General features: G+C 43.8%; 2 protein-coding genes across 4 annotated transcripts; both read right to left on the bottom strand.

Annotated features, from left to right (window-relative positions):
- Positions 1-2,391: 2,391 nt before the first annotated feature.
- Positions 2,392-7,819, bottom strand: cipcb (CLOCK-interacting pacemaker b). The gene is made up of 4 exons (XM_048250654.1): positions 7,513-7,819; positions 5,974-6,146; positions 5,037-5,218; positions 2,392-3,991 (listed from the first exon to the last, which is right to left on the bottom strand). The coding sequence occupies exons 2-4, from the start codon at positions 6,080-6,082 to the stop codon at positions 3,083-3,085; spliced, it is 1,200 nt and encodes a 399-aa protein (XP_048106611.1). The 5' UTR covers positions 6,083-6,146; positions 7,513-7,819; the 3' UTR covers positions 2,392-3,082.
- Positions 7,820-7,891: 72 nt separating this feature from the next.
- Positions 7,892-22,700, bottom strand: LOC125299396 (snake venom vascular endothelial growth factor toxin ICPP-like). Of its 3 annotated transcripts, none has more exons than XR_007194353.1 (8): positions 22,116-22,700; positions 12,207-12,240; positions 10,733-10,938; positions 9,990-10,069; positions 9,588-9,617; positions 9,419-9,484; positions 8,377-9,093; positions 7,892-7,974 (listed from the first exon to the last, which is right to left on the bottom strand). XR_007194353.1 is itself a non-coding variant. In XM_048250657.1 (8 exons), the coding sequence occupies exons 2-8, from the start codon at positions 22,188-22,190 to the stop codon at positions 9,069-9,071; spliced, it is 516 nt and encodes a 171-aa protein (XP_048106614.1). In that variant the 5' UTR covers positions 22,191-22,406; positions 22,588-22,700; the 3' UTR covers positions 8,293-9,068. The 3 variants fall into 3 exon arrangements, 2 of the variants coding, with proteins under 2 accessions (XP_048106614.1, XP_048106613.1); XM_048250657.1 differs by lacking the exon at positions 7,892-7,974 and having other exon boundaries at positions 8,293-9,093; positions 22,116-22,406; positions 22,588-22,700; XM_048250656.1 differs by lacking the exon at positions 7,892-7,974 and having other exon boundaries at positions 8,293-9,093.
- Between the last annotated feature and the right edge of the window lie 246 nt (positions 22,701-22,946).

Raw genomic sequence — 22,946 nt, 5'->3', positions numbered from 1 at the left:
GCGAGATTTACAGAGGCGCTACGTGAGAATTTGCCATTTTAGAGAAGAAAGTAACTTAGCTGCCTTAAATTGTTTAAGTACCACACAAGTCAAACTACTTATTAGTGCTGACTATGATACAAGCTCTTAAGATCCCAAAATGAAATATATATATATATATATATATATATATATATATATATATATATATATATATATATATATATATATATATATATATATATATATATATATACACACACACACACACACACACTGATGATACTTAAAATAAGGCAGATGTCATGTTTTTACGAATGTACAGCACAGGTAATCCTCCAACCTCCACTCTTGGGTGAACCACATTAGGTGTCAGCACTTTGGTTATAGGCCTTTTTCTACTGATGAAGCCTGCAGTCATCAACAAAATCTATTTGCCTAAGAAAAGTAATCCTTAGTGATATTACAATCAAATTTAGATCATAGCTACATGCTGCATATACACAGACAAACTAACCCCCCTCAGCCAGAAAATAACAGAAAGAATACAAATTAAAAAATAATGTCTGAACAGAGTTGTATCGGTTAGGGGAAAAAGCTAACTAGCAAACTTAAACAAATATCCACAATTTAAGGTCCATGATTCTAAACACATTTAGTTAGTGAGCTCATCACAAAGTTTAGCATGTGACTAGCCCCAGCATCTGCTCCACGAAGGAATCCACACATACAGAACATCAGCACACTTTGCTCGACTGAATTAAAACAAACAGGACGACCACATTAGCAGGACAGGCTTCACAAACAAACAGTGCTTCCTCACAAGCAGTTAAAAGCAAATGGCCAACGTTGGCATGCAGAAAGCTAATGCACTGGTGTCTGAGGCCAGCTTTGAACCAACCTCCCTTTTAGCCCATTTGGTTTGTTACCAAAGATCAATATTTTAACCTCACAGAGTAAAAATATGCACAGTGTCAAATGCATAAGGCTAGCCCAGTAGCACTACCAGCATTACAACTTGTGTAAAAAAAAAACTACACAAAAAGATCAAATAATACAATACAATGCCATCTAGGCTGTATGAAGCTTCTAAGATCCTACATGTCATTATTCCATACTGTGCTTATGGTTCTACAAGTCATTTCAGTCAAGGAATTGGGAGATGATGTATTCTAAGCATCTATACACTGTGAGGAGAGATTAACCTTTTAAGAGCTTTTGCTACAGGGGTATGGTTTTCAAATAATTTTCGTTATTTGGTAAATTTGCACAACCAATTCTGGTCAGATTTCTTTTTGACAGCTAATGCAGTTCGCACCAATTAGTTCTAGCACTGAAGCTGAAAAGCAAATTGCCATTCTTTGTTTGTTTGTTTGTTTTTACTTATTGTGGCACTCATCAAAAGGCCCACACATTCTTGTGAAACTTTGACACAAAGCAAGAATAACACTGAAGTTAACAGCTCACATCCTTGTAGAGGGTGCTGTGGTGATGTGGTCAATCAATCAATCAATCAAATCAATCAATCAATCACATCTATAATCTAGATAACGCTTCATCTGCAATCATATCTATGATCTAGATAACGCCTATGATCTAGATAACGCTTCAGCTGCAATCATATCTATTATCTAGACAACGCTTCAGCTGCAAGAGGCTTCTTGGGATGCATTATGAAAAGTCTGATGACCAGACAAAGCACCCGGGTTTAAAAAAATATATATTAAAAAAATGGATGAAAGATAAAAGAATATCAAATGACGGAAATTGTTCATCTTGACACAGATCACGTGCTACATTACCAAAATGTAATTCCAAGACGGGTGGGGTGGGGGTTAAACCCTGTGCATGAACTCTCCATAGTCCGTACTAGCAAAATATTACAAGCATCCACCAAGAGTGGCCAAAGGGAAGCGATGGCAGGTTTATAGCAGTGAAGGCCTTATTTACATAAGCCAACATTAGGTAGGGACCACACTGGAAATAACGACGCGCCAGCAGTAAACGTAACGCAACACTCAGACCATAATAAGTTCTATCTCGTTTCTAAGTAACACAAACAGTTTGCCTAAACTGACAATTGAATACGCTCGCGTTGCGCTTTGAATGTTGAACCAAGTTCAACGCTCAACTTGTTCAACGCTAGTGTTACGCCAGCATTGCCACCGTTCCGCTGCAGAACCATAGAGAACTATAGGAAACCTGCCGCTTGGTGCTGGTCAGTGTGATCCCCGGCTTAACCCAGACAACTTCACAACAGATCTTCACTGGTTTGAAGCCCAGTTAGTGCTAGACCAGACCATTTCCATAGAGCCCCTGCCACCTTCGCAGTGTTCCTTCCCACTGAGTCTTATTCATTAAACAAACGTGTCCAATTCTCCTCACCCTCAAACTTGTCTGCATCTCTTTATCGTTTGCAGAAGGGGAAAAAAAATTGTCTTTATAAAAAAAAAAAAAAAAAAGGCCATGATCTTTAGAGTAAGGAGCTGAGATGTGCCAATGGCCGATTCCAACCATGTCTGGGAAGGAAAAAGGGCTGACTAACTAGGTCCTTAAATAGGAATTAAGGCTGTAACACAGGCCGTGTGCGTCTCAAGAATTCCTTCCTTCCGTCCGTGTGTGTGTGTGTGTGTGTGTGTGCGCGCGCATGCAAGTGCTCGTTAGTGCAGTGCCACGCCAACGGAGGCCATTTCCCTTTAGCCGAGACAGTCCCAAGCACAGGGTCATTCACTCAGCCTGTTGTGCTTGGTTGTTGGCTGAGGGGACACCCATCTTAAGGCTCCCTCTGGACAACACTAGCCTGTTACAATCTTAAAAAAAAGAAAAGAAAACAACAACAAAAACACTCTGATCAGCAAATATTTGAGTATTTGCACTCCAAGTAAAGCCGCCATCCCTTTTTTGTTACATTTGGACCACTTGATCCGTACACTGGACACTAGCATCAACACCAGGCAGGAAGCGGCCCAGTCACTTGCTAAGTCAAGTTGAATTGTTGTTTTTTTTAGACAGCCACTGGACATCATCTGTCCAGGCATATGCACTGCTCTCCATCTACGCCTGTCCATTTGTCTGTCAGTCCATCCAGGGGCAGGACCGTGGTCTAGGCGCTCTTCTCCTGGTTGTCCTCCTCCAGCATGCTGCTCTGGAGCCGGTCGTACACGGACACGTCTCCGCTCTTCAGCACCTCCATGAAGAGGCTGGTGTGCTCGCGGAGTCGCTCCAGGTCGCCCTGCGTGCGGCGGTTCTGCCGGATCAGCTCCTTGGTGCGCAGTGTGATGTCCAGCAGCCCCGACTTGCTCAGGATGTTGTAAGTGTTGCAGAAGCGCTTGCGCTTGTTGCTGCCGTTGGAGTCGCCGTCCGTGCTGTCGCTGTTGCAGTCCTGGTTGATGCTGCTGGCACCAGGGCTGCTGGGGCGGCTGTGGTTGCTGCGGATACTGCTGCGGCTACTGTTGCCGCCACTCTCCTTGGGCGTCTGCAGGCGGGAGATCTCCGAGGTCTTAGTGTCTGTCGATTTGCGGTTGGCCGCTGGGACCGACGCGGACCTGGAGAGATGAGCGGGACCCCCAGGGGCAGAGATGTGAGCGGGAGGGGCGGAGTCAGCGAGGACGATGTGGGGGAGCGGTGACGCCGGCAGAGAGCTAGCCGTGGAATACCCCGAGACGCTGTCCTTCCTGTCTCTGCGATGGCGCTCGTGGTGGCTGAAGGTCAAACTGCAGCTCTTCCCCGAGGATGCGACAGAGCTGTAGCTAGAGGATGAGCTTGTGCTGCTGCTGCTGCTGCTGGTGCTGGTGTGGCTGGGACTGTCCCCGGGGTGGGGGGCGATTTTTGGGTAGGACTTGAGGATGGGGAGGTACTTCTTGTGGCGCCGGCGCTTAGAAGAGGGCTCGGTGGTCACAGAAGGGCCGCGGGTCGAGACCACCGGCTGGAGGAAGACCATCTGCGGTTGCTGCACCATCTCCACCGCCGGGCTGAAGCTCCACGGCTTAAGGGTAGGAGGATTATCTCCAGGCTGGGAACAAAAAGATTATGTAGCTGAGGTGAAAGGGGACTGTTTTTACAAGTGCACATCAAGTGTCACACATCCATGCCAAGTAAGTACAGACAATTAAACTTCTCCAAAGAGCTTAAAGGTCCAGTATGTAGGAAATAATGGAAAATAAATGGTAACCATTCCAAAAATGATCATCATATGTTATCAGAGAGTAAGGAAACACGATGAATTGAAGTAATGGCTTATTTGACAACATTACTATAACCTGTAAAACCCCGTAAAACCCACGAAAAAAAATGAGTTACGGGGCGGAATCTCTTGGAATTTTCGTTTATGTTTTGAACGATTAATTCTAGAATAGCGTATTAATAATGGGCTGGCGAGTCCTCCTATTTGTGTTGCCAAATTAGCAAAGACCAACTGTCAACTTGCTGTCAGTTGTAGTCATGAACAACCCTCGAGAGGGCAGGCAAATTTCCAAAATTAAAACAAGAAACAAATTAAGTGGACATCGGAGAAGCTTGCTGATATGGCGACGTCTTCGTCAAACGAAGAATATCAAGTCTGACACAGAGCTGGCCATATTTCTCCACCACAGGTAGCCTAGGCTAAACTTCATCTGCATCGCTAACTTCAGCTAAATATGTTACGTTGGTTAGAGAGGTATTTTTTGTTTTCACTGTTTCCGTTATATGTAGCATGGTTGGAGAAACGTTAAAGCAGCTGCAGGTCAACTAACGTTATTAGCTAAGTGTTAATTACATCTGGCAACCCAGAAGAGGCTCGCGTCTTGCGAATGTTTACCAGTGTTTTAATTTTGACCTACAGAACGTTCGATAACAATCCTACAAATCGTTGCATTTTCAATAAAAAGGTGCTACAGGTACAATCAACCAGGAGTTGATACACGTATTCTGATGTGATCATAGAAACTTCTTGATTCATAATCAAAGCAAGAAAACACACACAACTGACCAAATCTCATGGTCACATTATTTAAAAAAAAAAAAAATGAAAAAAAGACTATATATAAGAATATATACACACACAACTGCTTGTTTACCTGCTTAAGGAGAACGTTGTTCATGATGATCATGGGGGACAGGTTCGGGGAGAAGCCCCCGATGACAGCCAGCTGTGAGTGCTGAGAGGATGGCCGAGAGGCTCCCTTCCCCGCACCCCCTTTCCGAGAGTTGTCGTCTGACTCCGCCTGGTCCATCACACTGAAATGCTCCGAGCTTGTATCTGTGGGAGAAACCCAAGCAAAAACAAAGTCACCACACTGCGTCATCATGGTGCACCACAGCTTGTTCTTAAGAGACAACATGCCCCAGACACATCAAAGATCAAAGAAGCTCAGGTTAGCTCAAGGTGTCTTCCTGTTAAACTGTAGTAGAGGTCTGCACTCCCGCGGTAGACCCGCGGGTCCCTAAGCAAAAGAGTGCGGCGCGGGACAACTTTTGAAAGCTCTTTGCGGGAGCGGGCGGGATGAGAGAGGTCGCGGGTGCGGGACAAACCGATGATTCACTGCACTCCCGCAAATTAAATATGGCCGTAAAATTAAATATGGAAATGATTAAAAGTAGTGTTCATAACTATAGTTCAGCTGGATGTTCTGTTAGGCAGCATTAAAAAACGGGGTTTAAGCATAACTGACGGATAGCAGGCCTATAGCCTATATTGTCATTTACGTGGGTTCAATTTGTTCCAGCTGCTGATTGTCAAAACTTGAAATCGAAAGCATGACAGAGGAAGAGGGCACCAGACTAGGCCTACTTCAGCTGTTAGCCTACATTCAGAACCAAGAAACTGACATCTGGAGTCTTTCTCAGGTGTGTGTGCTCCTTTCGTGAGACAGAAAGAAAAACTGAATAGGCTGTCCCTCCTGCATGCGGGCTTTAGCGGGCGGGAGCAGGACAGAAAATTGCGGGAGCGGGCGGGCGGGTATTATTTTTAATACAACTGACATCCAAAAAACATTAATCATGGCAACCACAGACCTGAGAAGCCGGAGTCTCTCTCGAATTCTGGCCGGGACTGGTCAGGTCTCTTGGTGCGAGACTTGCCCATTGTCTGAGGCAAGCTCTCCTCCTTCCTCTTGGTACTCATGTTGTAGTTGCCCTCAGTCAGGGCTGGTCGTTTCGCCACTGGTCACACTCCGCAGTAGGCAGTCCTGGAAAACACAAGGGTGCCGAGACAAAACTTGTGTTCACAAACTCACCACCATCAAAGCTTGCTGCATGATCACCACACCAAGCAAACGGACACGAAACAGGCTGGCTAAACCACATGATTAAGGGCTTTTACAATCAAATGTCACCATCAACTGATACGGCCATACCATATGATCAGGGGTGTATTATTTTAAATTAGGCCTTGACTAATGTCAAGGTTACAGCCATAACTGGCATAATTGTCTCAACGTTTAAAAAAACATAATACCAGTCACTATTGATAGGCAATGGGCCATAACAAACCAGGTGGAACTTAAGTCTGCCATACCATAGGAGAGTCGACGGTAAAAACAAATTTGAAATCTTAAACTTTGCAAAACCAGTTCATGTTATCATTTTTCATTGCCTTGCAAATGCTGACCATCATCATATTTGTTCATTTAATTGATCATTTTACGGTTAACGTGAACAATCAAAACAAAGACATTACAAGTTAGAGGTTAGGCGACATTCCATTTAAGTTACAGTAACGTTAACGTTGTTAGATAGATAGATAGATACTTTATTGATCCCCAGGGGAAATTCAATGTTGACCATTGTTGACGTTAGCTTACTAGCTATGCAACTCTAACGTGACTTTGGCGTACTGTTCAATACATCAAGGGGTATTCCAAGTATGTGGTTTAGTGACAAACATGGGTAAGTTAACTCAGAGTAAGTGGTAAACCTCCTAATAGATGAGCTGTATGTAACAAAACAACACCATAGGGCTTTTGTTGTAGGAGGTTTACCACTTACTCTGAGTTAATTTACCCAGGTGTATCACTAAACCACGTACTTGGAATACCCCCCTGTACAATTATCTATCGGCAGACAGCTCGACAAATACATAAATAGCTGGGCAGCCAGACTAGATAAAACATCCGATCAATCGCCAAATCTTGCCGACCCATTTTCCCACAAAGCTAGCGAGCGTGCTATGCTTGTTTATCTGACTAACTTCTTGGCAAGACATGCTACTGGCCTTGCACCCATTAACGTTACCCCTCAACCTACGTTAACGTTAGCAATTGAAGTTACCCTCGGCCTGATCAACTCAACATTATGATGTCAAATCAGGTTGAAATCTAGCAAATTCGGACACACAGCTATGCTCGTTTCATTCAATTGCGATGTCTTGTGTTGACGACTTGCAAAACAGTGTCGAGGCTAACGTTAACGTTAGCGGTTTCAGAGGCAAAGTTGACAATAGCAGTAGCAAACACCTAAAATGGTAAATTAATCTGCAATAACCTACAACTAACTGCTATGAAATGTAAATGGTCGAAGTTAGTTTATGGTAGTTAACGTTAAACCCAGCCTTACCTTTCAAATGTTTCTCAAGTCTCAAAATGAAGACCAACTGTTTGGCTCCGTCGTGTCAGCTGAGACTGGGTGGCTAGCGTTAGTTCTAGTGGCTACACGGTGCTGTACACGGGACCTAGGACCACACTCTGTACTCCTGACAGCTGAATCACATGCCAACAGGAATGCTTCAGAAGATCCTCATCATATCGATTCCCACGTCGCTTAACATAGAAACTTGGAGCCAAACACACAGGTAATGATTGTTATTGGATCTGAAGGTGTTAACTCACCGGATAAACAAGGAATATGCAAAATATTGTGAAATACGTTTGCTGTCTTTGTGTTCCCTCTCACCTTATTTGGAAATACGGGGCGTGTCTAGAAATACTATTTAATTGACGTCATGCGTTGTGATTGGTTGGTCCTTCCCACGTGAGCTATCATTGGTTAATGAGATAGACATTAAGCCCTGAAACGTGACTGCACAACAAATGTGTGGCAACATGAGTACACAGTGTTCAACAGTAGACGCGACGCACAGTACAGGTTCAAGAAATCAAGACGTAGTAGGCTACCGCCTGTACACTGTTGCAATTACATAATCGAGCTCACGCTGCATCCCCAGCTTAACCCGGGGGTGACAGGGAACCCCACGTTGTCCTGAGTTTCCAACTCCACCCTAATGATATAGGCTACTCAATTACTAATTTCCTAATTTAGTTTCATGCCAAACTATAAGGCATGGATTTAGGTCTTTAGATATATCATGGCAAATAAGTGATAAGTTGACATATCAAGGATGATTGCATACATTTAATAACACATTAGGACATATTTACAAGTCCATCATTCAACATAAACTTAATCAAGAACTCAACATACTTTATTTACATAATATTCATTTTCAGACAGTCCAGCCCTCTGCATTGGTGCTATTTCATCCACTCCCCATAAGCCGACATCCCCTTGGGTCCAACCCACACAGGTAGTATTGTTTAGTATGCTGGCAGACGATCTGTCTGGGATCAAGGTATTGTGTGTCCTTGTCTCAGATAGGCTATAGCCTATAAAGGGATCTCTTTCAGCTGCTGTGGTCCAAAACAGGTAGACACCCACAGAAACTAGACCTGTCTCATACATTAGGCTACTTCTCTTATGTCGATCAGTCAACACAGGGATGGTAGTATGAGGATGGGGGTCATAGTCTATCAAAAGAGCTGTGAAATGCATCTGGTTAAGGTCAAATCGGTCCCAAAGGTGTCTTAGAAAATCATTCTGTGTCAATGTTTTAAATGGCAGGATGATCTAGATGGTAACTGGCTGACTTGTGGCCCAGATCTGGCCCCTAGCCTGTCAGAGCCTAGAGCTGTTCAATAGAATCATCTGAGATGTTAAGGTGATGATGTCACTCCTGTTCCGGATGCATGCGTGCACGTGTGCTGATGGATCAGGCATGCTGTTCATTGAAGTTAGTGTTCTTATGATGTCATTGTGGGCATGGGGCGTGCGGGTTGACGTGGTGCCAAGGCCGGCGGCAGCCCGCGGTCAATCTGAGGGGGAAGCAGAGGTCCCCGCTAGACGCTGCGTGGATGAACACACCTGCCAACAAGAGAACTATCTTCACTTTCCTCGTAGGAGTGAACAAATAATCATCACAATAACACTTCACAATAACACTTCCAGGAAGTAATCAGGAAAAAAATACAATTCAATGAGGTAATAAACTTTTGAGGCACCAAACACCTCCCTCGTTTGAAAATGTAAATACAGCCATATCAAAAATGCTAGGAACTGCAGGCTAATTGTTTTCAGCAAAGGTTTTTTGAAAACATGAAGGCCAGTCAAGCAGCATCACACACTGTACTGCCAAGAGAAATCCTGGATGTACATGCAGATGACCAGAAGAGGGCAGTGCAGCACTTACTTGCCACAGTTTTTCCCTTGTTTCCTGTCTTTTCGCCTCCTGGCTCGTCCCCCCAGCCTGCGTCCACTACATTGAAAAGGTCACAGCACATAAAGGAACAATAAAAACAGTAACAACATGTTTTTCTTACCCTCAGATAAACAAGCTGACCATGACCCAACCCACTTACCTCTTGTTGGTCAAATAACTCCTCTTTGGCCTGTTTTTTTTTTTTGGGGGGGGGGTAAACACACAAAAAAATCTAACTTTACTGATGGCAGAGGGTACAGGACAAATAATGATCTGTTATAATATTGGTCATTCATAGTGTTTGAAAATGTCATAATGACTGATATGAATAAAGTTGAAGAGAATTCAAAGTGTTTGGTCTGAATGGGTAACAAAGAGGAGAGTTCTAAAGAGAATAGCCAAGTTCAGAGGCTCTGGCCAAGTTGAGCTCTAAAAAGAACAGTTGAGTTCTAAAGACAACAATTGAGTTCTAGAGACAACAGTTTATATGTGAGTTATAATAAGAACAGTTGACTCTAGAACTGGTCTGTATCTGTCCCAGATCCACTGTAGGAGGTCCTACCTGCATTCACAGGTGTCATGCTCCATGAAGCTGAGCTCTACGTAGCTCCTGGTTTTCTCAGAGGGAGTTATCCTCAGGAGCTGTGGGACAGGGGGACCAATACCCATCAGGCAACAGGACACAGTTATGAACCAAAAGGGGCAAACACAAGGCAACGGGACACCAAAGGGGCAATGTGGACACAGTTATTAGCCAAAGGGGAAACACAAGGCAACTATGGTATATGGTTACAGGTAAAGAACTTATGGTGCATACAATTAATTCAAATGTGCATAAAACTTATAAACAACGTTAATAATTTTAATAATGCTTAACAAATTCATAATACTTTTTATTTGTATATTATCTTTCTCAAACCGAAGGGCGCTATAAAACGATGCACACTGATCTTAAGGTCAACCAAGAGGAATAAACAGAGGATATTCTAATGTATTTAGCACTTATTATGTCATTAAAAATATCAATGTGTTATAACTTATAACATGTAAAGCCATTGTATATCATGACATGCCAAAGAGATATTGCTTGATCTAAACCTGTAGAATGTGTGAGTTAATGAGCTAAATGTGTGATGAATCCACCAGAGTTGACGTGAGCGATGAGCTCAGAAGATTCTCGCAGCAATACCGTGGGCAAATACATTAACCTCTGTAGCTAGGCAGCAGTGGACTGTGGAAAAAATTTCGGTTTAAACCATCCCAGAATCAGCTGCCATGGGTAGTCATAGCGACAGCCTCAATTACCTGCATGGTGACGTTATGGGTGAGAGTGGGGTGGCACTCCAGGTTCTCGTCACTACAGCAACCGGAGCAGCGTCGTAGAAGAACGCAGCCGGGGCTGAAGACGTACTCGACCACGCCAGGGTACTCCTGCTCCACCTCCACCATGCTCTCCAGCGTGCGGCACAGGCTGCGCCCCCACACCTCATGGAACAGCAGCGGCGCCATCACTGCGCAGGGACACACACAGGTGGAGAGAGAGAGAGGGAGCTCCGTAAGTCATACAGCAGAGCAGCGAGACACTAGATAGACTCTTCACCTTACCCTGCACCTTACTCTCTTCACCTTACCCTGCACCTTACCCCCAAAAACTATATCTCCAAAAAGCTATATCTACTGACAAGGTATGTTTCACGATTCTCGCAAGATGTCTTCAGGTCGACAATTCTTGAAGTTGCATTACTGGTTCTCTCGGCAGCAACCAGCTACAGCTATGCTCTATGGCTATGCTAGGTGAACGATTGCACTATTACAAGTTCATTTACCATCAAATTGGCTTTGAAGAGGTTATATTAAGGTAAAAATATTGCATAGTGTACCTTTAAGCTCAAAATTGTGCTTCTCACATTAAAAGGCCTCCATAACCTGACCTTAACCTGGATTTAAAGGGAAACTTGGCAGGATTAGCTATATTTCCCCCTCTGCTGGAGAAATTGTGCATTATGCTATTTCAAACTGTGGAAAAAAGGCAATGATATGCACATGGATTTGTTTACAAGCTAGCGAAACAGTTAGCATAAGTTCGGCAGAACAATGTGGATGTTACAAGGTAAGAAACAGTTTCTCACTTCCCTTTCCGGGAAGGTAGTCTCAATGTTGCAAGGTTGGTTTTCTGTCTGGGGACGCTAGGGGCAGCGGGGAAAGTCACCATTTTCACCGGAACAGGTCATTTAACCATCCTAATTTCTAAACGGGTTTATTATGTTGAAAAAGTAGCCAAGTTTCCCTTTAAATACTTATCTTTCTCTATTCAATACTGATTTAAAGACTTCTTTTTCTTCATAATTTTTCATTGCTCTTTCTCTGCTACTTTGTGTGTTATTTTCTGGCCCTTTTTCAGAGTTTATAGGCCTTGAGCTCTATAAAGTGCCTTGAAACTGTTGTTCACAGCACTATAATGAATAACACTGAATTCAAAAATTTAATTTACTATGCTTGATTGGACATTGCCTCAGTTGCAAGTCAGTGTGGATAACAAAGCCTGTTACACATTATGAACAAATTGCATATTATGTTGATGATTAGCTGGTTTATAGCTAATGCGAATGCTGTTGAATATAAAAATTATGTAGACAAACTGCAGATTATATGCTGAAATCATGATTCTAGTAACAGAGTCATTATTTACTTTTTTTTGTAACTTTGGCAGTGGTTACAGCTGTATGAAATACATGCAAGTGTGAAATGGATGCAGTCTGGTACACATGCTATCACTCACCTTTACTCTGGTTTTTGCTGAGGGAGGTAGAAGCCTGAAAGACAAGAGAATGAAATCAGCATACATGTCACTGATAAGTCACTCCTCATTAAGGGCTCATGAAGATCACCAACACACAGCTGACAGCTTTTGTGATGGACAAAATGGCGCAAATAACAGCCCAGAGGTCACAAATGCATATTCATATGGGAAGGACCACTCAGTCAGTCAGTCAGGACCATTCAGTCAGTCATCTGCTTCCTGTCTCATTCACACCATTCACACACCATTCAGTCAGTCATCTGCTTCCTGTCTCATACACGCCATTCACACACTATTCAGTCAGTCATCTGCTTCCTGTCTCATACACACCATTCACACACCATTCAGTCAGTCATCTGCTTTCTGTCTCATACACACCATTCACACACCATTCAGTCAGTCATCTGCTTCCTGTCTCATACACACACTCATTTGTTTACATCCAGGGCACACTCATTCATATCCAAGACAAAGATAATTAATGCGTAGCAAGATGGGTCGTCCTAGTTCATGTCTATGAGCGCAAAGTGGAGTTCAGTCAGAGACGGGCTCTGGTTCAGTTTGGAGGGTTTGGAGATCATGATACCGTGTCCGAAATGTGCATCCATTGCTCAGAAAAATATGGCTTTGACAAATTCTGGGAAATTCTTGGATTCTGCCATAGACCTCAATGTTAAAAAGGGAGCCTGATCACTGCATAAATGGGGGATAGTGGCCCCATCGTGCGGGGCGTGTACTACTGCTACCCTATTTGCATACATTTCAGGGGACAGGAAATGGCCTCTCAGGAAGTATCTTCGTAATCAACCATCTTTGCCCAAGAGCAGGCTGGCAATCATGCACCAGGAGACTACACACTACTGCCTCCTAGTGGTGGAGAGTGGCACTACTGCAGAAGTAGGCCTCATGACCACCGAAATTCAGGCACACACCTGTGTCCCCCCTCCCACACACACACACCTCCCCCCAACCCTCACCCCTCAAGTGTCTGCATTCCTCGTACTAAATGAGCAAAGGTAGATCGCTTCACTCACTGTGTGCTAAGGCCAAGACCGGTACGCATCGCAGACAAGATCTTTTTATATACTTTATTGCAATTGTTTATCTACATCCATGTCAGGTGCCCACTTCACTTATTTCACACGTTACATTGCCATTTTTGTTTTTTTGTTATTTTATACCTAAAAAAAAGAAATAAGAAAATACATGACAAAAAAAAGATAGAAAAACTTATACAAAACAAAACATGACACACGGAAAAAAGGGGGGAGGGAAAGAAGGAAGTGGTATTTGAGCCTACTTGTGTATTTTATTCTATGTGCAATTGTACTTGTTTTTAAGTATTTATAGGAGCATTTTTGGCCATTTATAGGGGGGTGTTTAAGCCTACATGTGTTTTCTTGTCCTGTGTGGAGTTATATGTGTTGTTGACCGATGTGTGCATATAATTTCTATTATTGAAAGAAATCATTATTTTATGTAGTATTTTTTTGGGGTATAACTTATTCCATTTACTAAGTTGGTTCCTAACTCTAAAGGTAAGTCTTTCCATATCAAAAATGTTTTCTATTGTGCTATGCCACTTACACAAATGGTGCTTTTTCTTGTTTCCATCCCCTTGTTAGTTGTCTTATTGCAGATATACGTATTATATTGAAAATTTTTTGATATTTAGGTTCTATTTTCTTGGACAGGCCTATCCCTAAAAGGTTTTCTAATGTTAAGGTCTGTTGCAACTCAAAAATATATTTTATCGCCTTCCAGAATGTTTTTAGTACTGGGCATAAGAAACAAATATGGCTATAATTTGGGTTTTGCTCTCCACAGCTTCTCCAACAACTAGTCCCTAACGGCTGAGATTTCCCGCATTTGTCAGGTGTAATAAAAAAATCTCTGTTGTAATTTCCACGCAAATTCATTCCAATATTTTGATTGTGTTATTGCAATATTTCCTTTTAGTGACTCAACTTTCCATTGTAATATACATTTTCAACTCTTTTCCCCATTTTTCTTTAACTTCAACCTTTACCAAGGTGAGTTTTTGGAGTATTTTGTATATTCAATATTCCCCTTACCTGTATTCCTATTCTTAATTAAATATTGTACTAAATCATTTTCTGTTTACTCCGCTAAGTTTTCCTTAACATAACTTCTGACCTGTAGATACTTGAAGAAGTGTTTTTTATCTAAGTCGTATCTTGAAGCTATATTTTCATATGTATCCACCATGTGTTTGTTCAAAACTTGTGAGAATGATATTAATCCTTTATTAGCCCAACTGTTCAAGATTTGGTCCAATCTGTTTGGTAGAAAGTCTGGGTCATGAGCCATCTCCCTGATATACATAATCAGTCTTTATTTTTAGTTTTTTACAAATTCGTTTCCAAGTTCTTATTGTGTTCAAAATGCTAAAATTTTGACCCGTGTGAAGATTTTGAGTCTTTTTCCCTAGGAAAGGTAAAGTCCCTAATGATACAGTTGCCAATTCTCTTTCTATTCTAATCCACTTAGTTTCTACTTCCTTGTTCATCCACATCATTATTGTTTGAATTTGTGTTGCATAAAAGTAGTTTTGTAAGTTTGGCACACCTAACCCCCCTTCTTCCCTTTGTTGAGTTAAAGATTTTAATTTAATTCTATGTCTTCTATTATTCCAAATGAAATTAGAAATCAATTTGTTCCATACCTTAAACTGGGATTCTAAGAGTGCCAATGGTAATGCCTGAAACAAAAATAAAGCTAAACTATCTAGTCCACACAGCCATGAAAGTCATTGGTCTGAAACAGTATAACAACCCTCAGTTTATTTTCGATCAATGTGTGTTAAAGCAAGCAGACATAATTCTTTCTGATCCCTCTCAAGTCCTGCATGCACAATATGAGTTGCTGCCATCAGGCAGGCGTTTCAGAGTCCCCCACTGTAGACTGAATAGATTCAGAAACTCCTTTATCCCCATATAAATAACACTCCTTAACAAACACCGCAAATAAGCGCCCTCAGCCATCAGGTTCAGCAAGAGGTTTCTGTTTTTATTACTTTATTTATTTAATTATACTGTCTGTTATTAGCCTTTTATGTCCATGTCTCTGTGTCTGTATTGGGTCAGAATTTCTGAGAAGTCCAAGACAAATTTCCCCAAGGGGATAATAAAGTATCTATCTATCTATCTATCTATCTATCTATCTATCTATCTATCTATCTATCTTATGCTCCAGCACGCCATAGTTATTCTCATACAGATCATTCAGTTTCTTACTTATGTAGATACCCAGATATTTTATCTTCTGCACATATTTAAAGTTATAGCAGTCTTTGACCTCTTGTGTAATTTCTTTCCCAATTATTAAGGCTTCACAGTTATGTTCATTTACCTTATATCCTGAAAGTGTTTATATTCTTGGATTGTTTTCTTTAACTCCGGCACTGATTCGTCTGGTTCTGCTAAATAAACTATAATATCGTCTGCATATAATGCTAATTACGCAGCGAAGCGGCGGTCATATAGGTTTAGTCAGATTTTTTCTTTTTTCTTTTTCGCATGCCCAAATTTCCGTCAATGATTCCCGGGACACTGAAAGACCGGGGTACACGAAACTTGGTGGGCATGTAACCCCACATGGATAGCATGGAACCATCGTTTTTTGTTTTGATCTGTAGCCCCCCGCTGAATTGGACCCCCCCGAAAGGAGGGTAGGGCAGACACAGTTTTCTGTGAATATCTCGAAAACCGTAGGGTTTAGGAGGACCATTTTTTTTTGTATGTTGATCTCAAGGGGCCATGTCAACCCATTCCATAACCACTCATTTCATGTATAGCGCCACCTAGTTAAACACAAAAAAATAAAAATGAGGTGTTGTAATTGAAGGTATCTGTGACCTAACATAGTCAAAACTGCACGAAATTGGAAGTGTAGGATCATTATGACACCCTCTGTATGCACGCCAAGTTTTGTGGAATTCCGTTCATGGGGGGGCCACACAATAAATTAATTTATGTTACTATACACCAACTGGCCTGTAGGTGGCCGGAGACAGTTTTCTGTGAATATCTCGAGAACCGTAGGGCCTAGGAGGTCACCCTCCGAATGCATGCCAAGTTTTGTGTACTTTCGTTCATGGGGGGCCTTACAATAAAATAATTTATGTGTACATTTAGTGACGTACACCAACAAGGATTCCCGGGACACTGAAAGACCGGGGTACACAAAGCTTGGTGGGCATGTACCCCCACATGGATAGCATGGAACCGTCATTTTTCGTTTTGATCTGTAGCCCCCCCGCTGGACAGGACCCCCTGAAAGGAGGGTAGGGCAGACACAGTGCTCTGTGAATATCTTGAGAACTATAGGGCCTAGGATGACCATTTTTTTCCGTATGTTTGCCTCCAGGGGTCATGTTAACCCATTTCATGTGCACACATGTGCACAAACAGATACACACACACCCACACATACATTCACAGTAATCATACATATGACACATACTCACACAGTAGACATATGTACGCTTGCATGCACAGGCACATATGCAGGCAGGCACACACACACACACACACACACACACACACACACACACACACACATAACATGAACATAACACAAACAATCAAGAATTTATCAGAATTATGAACAGGCAAGATGGAGGTGGGGTTGTATAAAATGAATTTTACATGTAAAATCTATGAACTAATCATGTTTTGGTACTTGTTGTCTAGCAGATACCAGTGAGAATTGAGTGTGGATAATGCAATTTAGTGAGACAGTTAGAATCATATAGGCCTTTCAGTGTGATTTCTTTTTGTGGAAAAAATGTGCTGGACTGGGCGGCGGTCATATTTTGTACCGCTCTGCAGTACATCTAGTTTATGTACATCTTGTCCTATATGTATCCCTTTTATACATGTGTTTTGTCTTATTGATGCTGCTAGCACCTCAATATATATTGCAAATAAAAGAGGAGAGAGAGGGTCTCCTTGCCTAGTACCTCTTTGTATTTTAATATTTCTAGATAAAGTACCATTCATTTTTATTCTAGAGGTTGGATTTCTATATATTGCTTTTAACCATAAACAGAATGTTTTATTTAAACCTATTTTATTAAAAACCTCAAACATAAATGGCCAGCTAACTAAATCGAATGCCTTTTCTGCATCTAATGTAATTAAAGACAAGATCTGAGATTTTGTCTTGGGGCAAGATTTAGATAAACTTGTTCATGCCTTCATACTGTATCTTGCAGGGTTGACTACTGCAATGCTCTCCTGACTGGCCACCCCAGACTCCTGCTCTCTACTCTTTTAAAACAGGCAATACTGAGCACGGGCTGAGCTGAAACTGAAACATTTGTCTCTGTTCTTGTCAATGTAACATCCTCATTACACTCATATGGTTTTCAGTGCATCATCTTTTTAGGATCGGGCTGCTTGTGGGGTCCTGTTCCATATGGTCACCTACTCTTGCCTAGCATGAGAGTTGGCTATGTGCATGGAAGAAGGTCAAACACACCCAGGACCAGTTTCAAGACCAGACATGGATTCAGTTAAATTCAGTTCAGTTCAGTTCAGTTCAGTTCAGTTCAATTCAATTCAATTCAATTCAATTCAATTTTATTTACATAATGGCATATGAATATGTCTTCAGGCACTTCACAGGGCATAGCTAGAACTTAATCCCTTTAGTGCGAGCACTATGGCAACTGGAGCGGACTAGGCTTAATCTACATTCTGGAAACTGGAGCAAGGAATTGGACTGCAACTGGCTCCCACAGTTTAAACTGAACTTTTTTTTCTAACACCTGATCCTTTTACATGCCCTAGAGGTCCCTGATCCTTTCATATGCCCTAGAGGTCAGATCAATGCACTGCTTTGATTAGCAGATGTGATACTTGAATCTTGTTTTGGTATGGGTCTTATCAGTCTGATCGTGTCAGCAATCCTTGCCCTGCTCCTGTCAGCAGACTGCTTCAGTCCCAGCGTATTGTTAGGTGGTTAGCGGTAAGACAACACAGCAAGTGCGAGGCTGCCAGAAATCCTCTGCACGAGCTAGTCTGCACGTAACTGCCCTTACCTAAAACATTCCTTCTCTCGCTTTTTTTTTTTTCCAGGGCAAAAAATCTGGGGTCTGTCACCATGGAGACGGTTGCCAGCCACGGAGTGCCCTGCTGAGCAGAGCATAAAAAGACACGACAGGAAATGTTTATCTTTGTGTGTGTGTGTATGTGTGTGTGTGTGTGACAGCATACTCTGAGGTAAAAGGGGCATCGTTCCGGATGTATACACGCACACACACACACACACACACAGTTACCGACCTGGTGGGTATCTCTCTTTCTCTTTCTCCCTCTCTCTCTCTCTTTCTCTCTCTCTCTCTCTCTCTCTCTCTCTCTCTGTGACCATGCACAATGGAGGCAATGAGGGGGCAGCCCTGAGATAGCTGAGCTGTATAGCCCACTGGCCTGCATCAGGTTCAGGTTCTGGGCTCCCCGCACAGGGAGGCCCGTCTTTTGGGCAGCAGCGCCTGACCCGTGCTGCTGTCAGGGTCGTTAGTTCCTGTCGCGGGGCCTGTCTGGACTCCTGGCCTGTCTGGACTCCTGCCCAGGGCGGCGGGCCCGCGGAGGGGCACTAATGGGAGGCCGATTGGTGAGGGCGGGTGGGGCCCAAGTGCAGTGGAATATGGCCCAGTGGAATATGGCCCAGTGGAATATGGCCCAGTGGAATATGGCCCAGTGGAATATGGCCCAGTGGAATATGGCCCAGTGGAATATGGCCCAGTGGAATATGGCCCAGTGGAATATGGCCCAGTGGAATATGGCCCAGTGGAATATGGCCCAGTGGAATATGGCCCAGTGGAATATGGCCCAGTGGAATATGGCCCAGTGGAATATGGCCCAGTGGAATATGGCCCAGTGGAATATGGCCCAGTGGAATATGGCCCAGTGGAATATGGCCCAGTGGAATATGGCCCAGTGGAATATGGCCCAGTGGAATATGGCCCAGTGGAATATGGCCCAGTGGAATATGGCCCAGTGGAATATGGCCCAGTGGAATATGGCCCAGTGGAATATGGCCCAGTGGAATATGGCCCAGTGGAATATGGCCCAGTGGAATATGGCCCAGTGGAATATGGCCCAGTGGAATATGGCCCAGTGGAATATGGCCCAGTGGTGGATTTCTGTCGGGGGCCTGTCTGGACTCCTGCCCATATGGCCGGGCCCACGGAGGGCACTAATGAGACGATTGGTGGGGCCGGAGTGACGGGCGGGCGGGCGGGCCGAGCGGAACCAAGTGGGCCGGACTCACACACACACACACACATACTGAGCACTGACCAGAGGGGCAGGGCATACAGGCTCCGATGCACACTCAGAGAGGAGCGTGGGGGGTGGGTGAGTTGCGGGCTCCAATGCACACACACAGAGGAGAGTAGAGAGGTGGGGGTCGTTTGGGGGGTCGGGGGGCATCAGTTGGGGGCTCCAATGCACTCACAGGGAAGAGCGAGAGATAGGGGGCTTTCAACGGGGCCCAGTGGAATATGGCCCAGTGGAATATTCCATTGTGACTCTCTCTCTCTCTCTCTTTCTCTGTCCATATTCTCACTCTTCCGCCATATCTTCTGCCATATTCTCATTGTAACTCTCCCTCTCTGTATTACTGTATTCTCCACCTCTCTGTGGTGTCGAGTCACATATTAGAGCACTGCTGTTGGCCATAAAGTCTTCAGGCGCGTGATAACTCTGACAAACCTCACAGCCCGGTAACCGGGTACGAGAGGACAGGCCCATAAACTAGGCTCGCCAGTAAGGCCTTTCACTCTCACACAGCATGGGTTTCGGCAGGCCTTCCTCTCCCACATGGTGTGGGTTTTGGTAGGCCACATCTGGGCTTGTTCCAGGGCTCTGATTAATCACATCGTTTGGGTTTTAATGGGTCTCTTCGGCAAGGGCCACAGACGGGGACATAAAACATCCTCGCTGGTGGAGAGCCGGCTGGAGGCAGTTAGTCGAAAAATAAATGTCATGTCCTACATAGCAGCTGGATCAGAGGCGATGGTTCTGAAACAGTTCTGGTGTCATGTCCTACATAGCAGCTGGATCAGAGGCGGTGGTTCTGAAACAGTTCTGGTGTCATGTTCCAGATAGCAGCTGGATCAGAGGTGGTGGTTCTACAACAGTTCTGGTGTCATGTCCCAGATAGCAGCTGGATCAGAGGCGGTGGTTCTAAAACAGTTCTGGTGTCATGTTCCAGATAGCAGCTGGATCAGAGGACCATGGTGGATGCTGGTGCTGGTCAAGTGGCCAGTGATCACGGGCGGATTTGTTCCAGAATAAGGTTCCATCTGGGGGTGGGGTTCAGGGTGCCCATGGTGCTGATAGAGGGAGGAGGCAGAGCTGATGGAGCAGAGCACCCTACTGTACAGGGCTGATGGAGCAGAGCGTCCTACTGTACAGGGCTGATGGAGCACCCTACTGTACAGGGCTGATGGAGCATCCTACTGTACAGGGCTGATGGAGCAGAGCACCCTACTACACCATCCTACAGAGCGTCCTACTGTACAGGGCTGATGGAGCATCCTACTCTACAGGGCTGATGGAGCATCCTACTGTACAGGGCTGATGGAGCAGAGCACCCTACTACACCATCCTACAGAGCTTCCTACTGTACAGAGCTGATGGAGCAGGGCACCCTACTGTACAGGGCTGATGGAGAAGAGCACCCTACTACACCATCCTACAGAGCTTCCTACTGTACAGAGCTGATGGAGCAGGGCACCCTACTGTACAGGGCTGATGGAGCACCCTACTACACCATCCTACAGAGCTTCCTACTGTACAGAGCTGATGGAGCAGAGCACCCTACTGTACAGAGCGCCCTACTGTTGAATGAAGAGGTAGAAGTAGAAGTGGTGCAGGCAAGCCCACAATACCCAAACACTTACAAACACAAACACACATGTGCACATACACACACACACACACACACACACACACACACCTGTGCACACATACACAGACATGAACACACATACAAACACACATACACATTACCAGAGTCTTCCACTCTTTCACTCAATCTCTTGGATTTCTTTTGGTCTTTATCAGCTGAAGCCTCCTAGCTGGCACGCAGTCTTTGTTTTGCTACTGCAACCCCTTCCACACCACTGACATACAGTAGCTATGATCTTCACAGAACATTCAATTGTATTCCAACTAAATCAGGAAGAATTAGCCTGATATGTTTTTTCCTTTTTTATGAGCTTGAAAAATGAGGTAAGGGGTGGGTTGGGGTTTGAAATAGCTGGCAGAGAGAGAGAGAGAGCTTGCTGCCAGTCACATAGACACATTATTGTTTTACCAACAGCTAATGTGAAAGCAAAGATCATAGTTTTTCAGAGGAAATTGACCATGCCATGTCTACATTATTATATGGCTGCAGTATTTTTTTTAACAATGAGATATGAGCTACAATGAGATATGAGCTACTGCTACTGCTATAACACAGATAAAGAGATTCCCTTAATTATGTCATGCTGTGCAAATAGAAAGGACCATTTACAGTGACACCAACGGGGTGCATGAACATTACATGAAGCACAATTAAGATCAACAGACAGAAGGCAAACACCCAATAATCATAATCTGTTTAAACTTCGCTGCTTGAACTATAACTCTTATCTTTTTGAAACCAAATATGGGAGATTTAATACCACAACTACACAACACCAACTGCTGCACGCGCCCTGCTACATTTGCATACGCGCAGTTTCATTATTTTGCCAGATCTATAAAAATGAGCTATACGGAAGTTTTTCTTTTTAACTTCGCGATATTCCAGCGCTCCCATCATTCATGCTCCTCCGGCAGACACAAACACATTGAGGGTTCCACATACCTGGGCACAGTGGGCAGGTGAGAAGTTGAACAGCAGGGTCGCGAAGATCTGAGAGATGCCGAGGAAACTTTTCATTTCGAGCGTCTATCATTCAACAGGGGACGGTGAATGTCGACTGCCCCTTGAGAAACGGAGCGAATTCCCTTTAGGACTCGGGGCGGAGAGAGAGACCGGTCATCGCCAGGCGTGTTTCACGGGAGAGAAGAGATAGTTGGTTTCGCGTTCTCCCTTAATAAACTAATCCCAACCGGATATTCACGTGCATTACTTGCCTTTTCAGCCGACGATGCTCTTATAAACGAATGAAAAGAAAACAAGGCTGTATGAAACTTAATAAAAGTTACAGTGTGGGCTAAGCCTTTAGTCTTTCATCAGGTAACCTTACTGGCAGCGTAATGTGATATTTGATATCTAGTTATTAAACAGCAATGATTGCTCTGCTTCGTAGACACAGCTCCTTTGATGGACGCACCTCAGCAATCTCCCATAATCTGCGTTGGTGCCCTCTAGCCTAGTTCCCTAGAATGTGTCCAGACAGCGGTGATGGAGATGTCTTGGCAGCGGCAGGCGTGTCAAGCAGGCTCCTCTGTCTGGCTGCTTCACAAATTTACCCAGGAGCAAACCTAAATACATGTGAGTGACGTCATGCCAAACAGGATGGAAAGTCATTATTGGGTCAGACTTCCTATCATTTCAATGTTTTCTCTCTCTTTGTCACTCACTCATCCGTTCGTCATCTAGAGACGAGCTCTTGTGCAAGTTAATAGTCGGCTAAATTGTTGGGATTGTTAGCACCTATAAATTAAGAATAATAATCACCCAACGGGACGT

Source organism: Alosa alosa, chromosome 8, assembly GCF_017589495.1.
Source record: "Alosa alosa isolate M-15738 ecotype Scorff River chromosome 8, AALO_Geno_1.1, whole genome shotgun sequence".
Lineage (NCBI taxonomy): Eukaryota > Metazoa > Chordata > Actinopteri > Clupeiformes > Clupeidae > Alosa > Alosa alosa.
This window is presented reverse-complemented; position numbering and strand designations above follow the sequence as displayed.